Consider the following 8,662-nt stretch of genomic DNA (forward strand, 5'->3'; position numbering starts at 1 on the left):
CATCCAGACCGTTACAAAGTGAGTCATGACTCCTTTTGTGGAGGGGCATATTTACTGTGCTCTCCCTGTGATGACAAAGTTTAATTCCTCTTGAAGTCATAATGAGGGTAGACATACTCTCCCCTGCTGTTCTTCTTGGTAACTTCTCATGATAGAGGTAATAGCTTATATGTATTTGGGTCCCTTGTTCTTTGTGATTTGAATTAAGCAGCTCCCCTTTCTGTGCAAAGCAGGGGTACCCCTACGCAGTCCAGAGGACAGAGTAAGGAAACTCCAAGGGTGAAATTGAACTCCTCTCCTAATTGGGAGTTTCTACACACAGTGCACTGTTTCAGCTTCACATATTGTTACACTGATTCCTTTGGACACAAATACAGGTTCCACCGCCCCCATCAGAAAGTAGAGCATCCCTACAAGGCATTTCATAAGCCGAAGTGGCGTAAAATGAAGAGCTGTATTGGTACCTGTCTTCACTACCTGAAAGAAATCTGAAGAGGATTTTCACTTTTACAAGCAAAGACACTACCATAATAGTGTGGGTCTTTTGTAAAGTGAAGTGGCATAACTCAAACTTTTGGAAAATGGGGGATGGCTCTCTTAAAATCTCCATTGGTTATAACAACTTAGAAGTATTAAGAGGAGGAACAGTTACTATGATCTTACCCCCCAGCATATGCATGGTTCTAAATTTCCTGTAGTCTTTTGTGGTCCTTGTTCCTGTGTGCACATTTTTTTTGCCGAGTTTCATCATTCATAGATTTACAAGATTGGCATACCGTGCTAAGGAAACTACTGTAATTGGTAGAGTCCAAATACAAAATTGAGAATTTGAACGAACATCTTTATTTCCCTCTAAATCTGCATATTTTCATCTTCTGATAAAAAAAAAAGCCACTAGTATATCTGCCCCCTTTTCACAGAGATGTTATTTTGAAGGGATTTTGGTTGAGTTGGGCAAAGTTTTGTTGTTCACATTTTTTAATGATGGGCAGTACTTGGGGACACAATTGCCCTCAGCCTTTGACCAGACCTTGAGTGCCTACAAAAAAACCCAGGAGAATTCAGTATAATAGAGGAAATTTTAAATGAGGAACTTCAGACTTTCTTTAGAGTTTTCTTAGAAATGGCAAGTTCTTGAAAACTAGTTATCTTCATTTGGATCTCATCAAATGAATGTGTCTCACTCATATTTGTCATTAAATCTAGATATCAGCTGATGGTTATGAAGTGGAAAATCTCATCTCTGAAGACCTCACAAAGAGAAGTCATGGTTTTAGGACAGAGTATTTCATTAAGCCACCAGTCTATGTGACAGTTTCCTTTCCCTTCAATGTGGAAATCTGTAGGATTAACATAGACCTCACAGGTGGGGGAGGCCAGAACGTCACTGGTCTGGAAATGTACACATCCGCCTCGTCCAGCAGAGCATCTTGGAATGCCTCTGAGTGCCGGACCCCAGGCCCAGCTGAGCCATCCATGCTGGACAGGGAGGCGTTCACTTTGGTGGGCAGAGTCTTGCTGAAAAACCAGAGCCAAGTTGTGTTTAGCCACAGGGGCTTCAAGGCTAGGCCACCTTTTAGCCCAATGGAAGCCACACTCCCTTCCCCTGCTGTTGTGGCCCAAGAACTCTGGAATAAAGGGGCTCTCTCCCTTAGCCACGTGGCCCATCTCAAGATCTGTATCACCCACGTGACAGGCAGTGGTATTCCTTGCATCAAGCGATTGGAAGTGTGGGGTCAACCGGCTAAAACCTGCTCTCAGGAGGTGATAGACAGTGTCCTGCTGGTTGCCTCAGAGAGCCTCCCTCAGGACTTGGCTCTGCAGGCCCCAGGCTTGCCCATGGAGAGTGACTGTGACCCCGGGGGCCAGTCTGAGGGCCAGCAGGCCCCCGCCAGCCTGCAGGAGCTGGCTGAGGTAATTCGGGATGTGCCTGAGGAGTTCCTGGATCCCATTACCCTGGAGATTATGCCTTGCCCCATGCTGCTGCCCTCAGGCAAGGTCATTGACCAGAGCACGCTGGAGAAGTGTAACCGCAGTGAAGCAACGTGGGGCCGAGTGCCCAGCGACCCTTTCACGGGGGTAGCCTTTACCCCACATTCCCAGCCCCTGCCTCACCCGTCTCTGAAGGCCCGGATCGACCATTTCTTGCTCCAGCGCTCCATCCCTGGCTGCCACCTGCTTGGGAGAGCACAGACTGCATTGGCAGTGACTCCTTCCTCCATTGCTCTGCCCTCTCGGAAAAGGAAGATGGAGCAGGCTGAACATGCCCCAGACAGTAGCCTTGGTATAAATGCTTCCTGTTCCTCTACCACAAGCCTTCTGGTCTCACCCACTACCTCAGAACACATGGCTAAGAAAATGAGAGCTGCCAGTGAGCTTGGTCTGACATACATGGACTGCTCAACAGGTAACCCATCATCCTCTGTCCATGCCCGTGGTCATCCCTCCTCCTCCGAGGGGACACTTGGCACTATTGCTCTTTGCTTTATGCTTTGCCAGCTTAAATTACTCCAGAACTTACTGGCTTAAAGCATGACGTGGTCATTAACTCATAGCTTTTCTGCTCGGAGATCCAGGCACAACTTGGCAGGGTCGTCTGCTTCAGGATCTTCCATGGCTACTGTCATGGCAGGTGCTGCAGCCATTTCAAGGCTTGACTCGGGGAGGTTTAACCTCCAAGCCCACTCATGTGGTTGTTGCAGGATTCAGCTTCTCGTCGAATCGTTGCACTGAGGGCCTCACTTCCTTGTTGGCTGGTGGCCAGAGGCTGCCCTCAATTCCTTGCCACGTGGGCCTCTCGAGGCCAGCATATGGTATCTGTGTACACCAGAGTGTGCAAACAAGATGGAAGTCACAGTCTTACATAACCCAGTTGTGGAAATGACTTCCCATCACTTCTGCTGTATTCTGTCAGAAGCAGGTCCCAAAGTCCAACCCACACTCAAGGGTAGGCAGTAATCCCAGGGCATGAGTATCCGAGGCAGGGTTCATCGGGAACCATTTCAAACTCTCCCAAACCACTGATTCCTATTTTATTCAGTATTTTTATCTAAGATTGGTGGTTGAATTTCTGTCTAACGCCTGTCAGGTTCAGTGGAAATGATGTTATGATTTTTCATTCTTAGATCTTTTAATGTGAGAAAGTACTTCAACAGGTGTCTTAATACTGAACTGTCATTACGTTCCTGGGAGACCCCGTTTGGTCAGGCTTCTTCCACTCTGCAGCTTGGTTCTGTTTGCTGGTATCTTACTTGGGGTTTTTGCACTCATTAGTGAGATTGGACTGGAGTGTGCATGTGCACGTGCGTGCCATCTTTGCTCAGGTTTTGGTATTGATGATTTATTTGTTTCATAAGAATAATTAGGAAATTTTTCTTTTCTTCACTCTGGAATATTTGAATAATAGAATCAGTTGCTCTTTACATGTTTGGTCAAGTTCCCCATGATTGTCAGTGTCTGCTGCCTTTAGAGAGAGCCCTTTGACACTTCTTCCTTATGAAAGCCTGTCATTTAGATTTGATGATTCTTTTAACTTCCTCTCTTATTCCAAAAAGCCAATAGTGTGCTTAAAAATTACATTTATGTCTTCTCTGCTTTTGAGTGTATATTTTAGTGAACATGACCCCCAGGAACTCCTGGAAGCGTCTGAGTTGCAGCGGGGCGAGGTAAGGAGAAAGGTCCTTAAACCCTGATGTCTGTGGAGGTCTCCTGTAGTACTGGCCTTGACAGATTTGTTGGTGCTCCTCCAGGGGCCTAAGCTGATGTCCTGTGTCCTACAAACTGTAGACAAGTCATTTCACTTCCTACTCTGGAGCAGTTTTGGGACTTCTGCTATCAGGGAGGTCTCTGTGTCCTTTCTCGGGCAGCTATCTCCTTTCCCCATTGCCTTTACCCTCAGCACACTGCTTGGCTTTCTGTGGGCCACACAGACAAGGCCCTCTAGACTGACAGAGAAGGTCCTCTAGACGGTGGAGTGGGTAGAGGGTGGTCTTTGTTATTCCACGTGATAATAACTGCTTTGATTTACCTAACAGGAGAGAGAGGACACAATGCCTAGAGAGGTCAGGCCATGGCCCTGCAGAGTTGTGGGGACCCAGAAGAGAGAAGAGAAGGAAAGAATAGACCGAGGCTGCTGGGGAGGGAATGGGGCAGGGAGCAAGGATACAAAGCCCCGCGTTGGCTTGCCCAGTCATTCTGTGGCAGCACACCTTCAGAACGCAGGGTGCAGTTCCGCAGCTGAGCCACGAGGTGTCTCAGGCTGTCCAGCCATTTGTCCAGGAGGAGGCAAGCTAGAGCAGAGCCCAGGAATCCTGAGAGTAGCGTGGGATGGTGGGACTTCCAGGATCCCAGGGCCCTAATGCCCAGTGTTCTGTCCTCACGATCTACTAGTAGACATTAGGGAGGAGTTTCTTTACATTAGTGTCTATTTGAAGTTGGAAGTGCTGTTATTATCGTCCTCAGAGGACTTGTGGCTTGGTCTTCTCTTCTGCTGAACCTTTCTCTGGATATTACAGTTTGTGCATCTCTCAACAGGTCCAGTGTCCCATGAGCAAAAGCTGTCACAAAGCTTGGAAATTGCCTTGACTTCAACCCTTGGCTCCATGCCCTCCTTCACAGCCCGGCTGACCAGGGGACAGCTCCAGCACCTCGGCTCAAGGGGGAGCAGCACTTCCTGGAGGCCAGGCACGGGCTGCTCGGGTAACGAGGGCCCGTCTGTCTCCTTGGCGCCCTTGTACGGCGCGGGGCCCTGTGTCTGAGGCTCTGTGGACCTCCATGCCTGGCCTCCGTGGCTCCAGCACCCAGGCCTGCGGGGAGAACCTGGTCTGCCTTTGCCAGAGGAAGTTGAAGGGCTGCCAGTGAAGTTTAGCTCTTCACAAGGAAGTCTCTCTTTAGTCAGCTATTAGTAGTTCTTGGACTTAGGGCTTGGCTGCCCTCTTCTGTGGTTTTTGGTGAGATCTAACATTAATTGTTCTGTCCTGAGGAGTTTTGTTTCTCCTTTTTTGTTAATTTTTCTCATCTAGTCTGTCACCCATGACACCTGGGGCACTTCATGTAAATATGGAGGGAGGTTTGGGGCTGAGTGTGTCATCTTCATCCCCTCCTAGTGAAGTTTTCCCTAGTCCTAGACAAGAACCCTGGTAGCTTAGAGCCAGTTTGCCTCGAATGAACCTGAGACCACAGTAGATGACAGAACCACTTGGGATTCAGAGTGAAGAACCTGCCTGGAGTGCCAAGGCATTTCTTACAAGATGAAGCACAGTGGGACTAATAAGGCCAGCACTCGGTTCCTCCTGCCTGTCCAGAGCCAGGCCGTCTTACCTCCTCTGCTGCTCTTCCTCACCTCACTGCCTCCCTGGTCATGTGTCCATCCTGACTGTCCCCAAGAACCTGTTGTGTCCAGGTGACCAGCCATTCCCATGACCCCAAATGTGACAGTCACTTACCCTTCCAGCAGTGCTGATGTGGCCAATCAGTCTTCCTGAAACACCTTTCTTGGCTTCCAGATACTACACTTTTCTCCGTGATCAACTGTCGCTCTTCAGTTTCTGTTGCCGGCTCTTCCTTCTCTCCCAGCTTCAGGTCCTTGGACCCTCTTCCTGGTGCTCTGCTGCCCACATGAGAGCCCACTTGGCCTGTGACTTCTCATGTTCACCTTTATTTAGCTCTTGTCTCTCCTTGGAATTTAGACCCTGGCCTCCCTGACATCTCCCTGGCCTCCCTGACATCTCCCTGGCACCTCCACGTGGGAAGCTTATGGATATTTTGAGCATAATTCTAACTCAGAACCACAGATGCGCTCCAGAGGTCCCCCAACCCTTGCATCATCCCATCATGGGCAAAAAGCAGCACATTCCACCCTTTGGACAGGCCTAGAACATGGAGATCACCCTTGGTTTCCATCAGCATTCCTGGCATTCTGTCCCTCATCAGGTCCTCTTCTCCTCCTCCAGAGTCGATCTCAGAGTGGCCCCTGCTCCCTTGCCCTTGCTGCCGCCCTGGCCCCAGCTCCTGTGCGTCTGCTCCCCACAGCCACCCTTGCCTTGCCATTGTAGCCCGTCATCCTTACAGGAGCCAGAGGGATGTTTTTATAATGGAAGCTGGATCATGGCCCTTCACTTCTTAGCATCCTTCCAGGGTGCCCCCTTGAACTTGGAACAAGGTCCAGGCACCTGCTGCCTGCTCAGCCCTCTACCCTCTGCTGCAGTTTCATCTGAAGCCACACTCACATCTCACCTCCGTGTCTTCTCTTTCTTTAGCAGGCCTGCCATTGGTACTTGCTGTCCCTCATCCTACGTGGCTGGCCCCTTTTCATCATTATGGCTCGTCCACCCAGAGGCCATCCTTGCCTTCTGCCGTGGATTTGGAGAGAAAGAGCCACCTCCTTAGGCCAGGGCCACAAGAGAAGGAAGAGTAGGGAGTATGGCCTGGGGAGGGGTGGAGGACCTGCCCACTGTGGCCCTCATTCAGGAAGGCCCTTCAGGAAGCAACACGGAAGGAGAGAGAGCCTGCAGCACAGGAGGAGAGCAGCCCAGCTTCAGGGCTGGAGAGAAGCAGGCTCCAAGTCCAACAGGCAGGCCTCAGCCCTGCCTCTCTGGTGACGTCCCACCCCCTGGACTTACGCAACCCCGGTGGACCAGACCATTTGGTGCTCTCTCCCCTCCTTATGGCATGTCACATTTCTTGTAGTTTATGTTGGCAGGGTGAGCTTTGGCAGCCTGTCCCAGGGAAAAGCAAATCTTGATGAGAGTTCAGCAGGAAGGGTCCAGTGGGGCCCAGCTGCCCTCAGAAGCCAGCTTCTCCTGAGCTTTCACGGGAGCACCAAGAATTGATGATTGAGGGGACTCCCAGGCTCCCCTGCTCCCTCTGCCCAGATCACCCACCTGGGCAGCCTGGGGAGGGATGAAGCCAGGCAGCTTCAAGGGTGTAGGATGGGTAAGCTTTCATCCCAATCCAGGCACATGAGAACCTCCAGGATGGAGCTTGGGGCCAGGGGTGGCTTTCCCTAACCCTGGCCTATTTTTCTCCCTGATTTACCAGAGCAGCCTGGGAGCATCCTGGGCCCCGAGTGCGCCTCCTGCAAAAGAGTGTTTTCTCCCTACTTCAAAAAGGAACCTGTGTACCAGCTTCCCTGTGGCCACCTCCTGTGCCGGCCCTGCCTGGGTGAGAAGCAGCGCTCCCCGCCCATGATGTGCACAGCCTGCCAGCAGCCAGTTGCCAGCCAGGATGTGCTGCGGGTCCACTTCTGAGTGACCAGCCTCAACCCAAGAAGACCCATCGCTGGGAGGAGCCAAGGGGCAGCACGAAGGGGGTCATAGCTTCCAGAGGCTGGGCCAGCTCCCAGGCACATCGGGGCCTCTTCCTGCCCAGGGGCTTTCCCCTTGCCTCCTCCCACAGCATAGCACAGGGTAGGGAGGGGCACCCTACTCCTGTTCAAGGGGCAATAGGATAACAAAGCCATAGTTTGGGCTGGGAGGAATGGGGGAGATAGCCCTGCCCTCCTGGCCACCCTGCCACCCCCCTGGCAGAGCCAGCCCTACCCTGCTGAGGGCCCCCAAGTGGTCTGCACACTGCCCCCCCCTCCTGCAGGCTGGCTGTGAGTGACATGTGATAGACTGGCTCTGGATCTCAAAGAGAGCCTCTGCCTTCAGGGCCACCCAAAAATGGACCATAGTGGGGGGTCTCCACAGTGACTGACTCAGCCCCATTCTGGCAGGTCTCTCAAGCCTTAATAAAGTGAAGGTTGAGTCTGCTGTGAGCTGCTTCCTGGTGGAGTGCCTGTCTGTCATCATACTCCTGCCCCCAGCCGGTGCCCCACAAAGTGGACTGTCAAAAGGCAGCTCTGTCACTGCTGGCTGCAGTTCGGGTCAGTGGTTTGAAGGGACTAGAAGTCTCATTTTCAGAGGTGGCTGAGATGGAAGGGTTTGCAGGGGCATGTGGTGGGTGGGGGGGACCCTGCGTGCTGGCTGTGCTGCCCCCTGAGGGACAAGGTTCCTCTGCTACAGGCAGCCCATTTCAGCAAAACTACTTGTTTATAGGCTGCATTTTTTTTTTCCCACTCAAAATTTGGTTTTGTGGAGTCTCAGAGGGGAGAATATGTATTCCTACAACTTTTTACTGCATGGAATAGATTCTAGTCCCTAGAGGGATGTCTATGAGAAAGTACATGAGGCTGTGCCCTGCTGAGCATGTTTGAGGAGCAGCCCAGCGGTGCTTCATGTTTCACCCTTGAGGTTCCATGGCAGGCACTGTGGATGGGCCTTGTGAGTCCCTCCAGCTGCCCAGGAATCTGAGCCACTTGCTCTCCCTCCCCTCCCGCAGGCCTGCTGCTCCCCCCAGGGAAGGAAGCCCTGTCCCCTCAGGCTGCCATGCTCTGCTTGGGAGCAGAGAACTACAGACCTTAGACTGAGATGCCTGGACTCCAGACCAGACCCAAGATCTCAGAGATCTGGGGGTGGGGCTAGACAATGAGAGAGTTCCTTGGGGATTTGTTCATCCCCAGAGGTAGTCACCTGTGCAGAGAGGCAATCGCAACCTTCCCCGTGCCTCCTGGTGGCACTTCCCCTTGACAGAGCCTCCGTGAGATTTCAGGGTCTGCCGTGGTGGGCTTTCCTCTTGACTGTGTGTGCTTTGACTTTAGTCAGGCTATTCCAGATTCTTGCCT

The 8,662-nt window shown here is 51.6% G+C and overlaps 1 protein-coding gene across 6 annotated transcripts in view; it reads left to right on the top strand.

Annotated features, from left to right (window-relative positions):
* The window catches only part of UBOX5 (U-box domain containing 5), a 47,016-nt gene extending 39,263 nt beyond the window's left edge, over positions 1-7,753 (top strand). For 4 of the 6 annotated variants that reach the window (XM_036924657.2, XM_036924656.2, XM_057502812.1 and 1 more), the window contains 3 exons: positions 1,207-2,407; positions 4,534-4,698; positions 7,039-7,753. In XM_036924657.2, coding sequence (XP_036780552.1) covers positions 1,207-2,407; positions 4,534-4,698; positions 7,039-7,247 — 1,575 coding nt within the window. In that variant the 3' untranslated portion in view covers positions 7,248-7,753. The remainder of the gene's footprint in view (positions 1-1,206; positions 2,408-4,533; positions 4,699-7,038) is intronic. The other 2 variants (XM_036924660.2, XM_036924661.2) reach the window with 2 other exon arrangements.
* The last annotated feature ends 909 nt before the right edge of the window (positions 7,754-8,662 follow it).

This window comes from Manis pentadactyla, chromosome 5, assembly GCF_030020395.1.
Source record: "Manis pentadactyla isolate mManPen7 chromosome 5, mManPen7.hap1, whole genome shotgun sequence".
NCBI lineage: Eukaryota > Metazoa > Chordata > Mammalia > Pholidota > Manidae > Manis > Manis pentadactyla.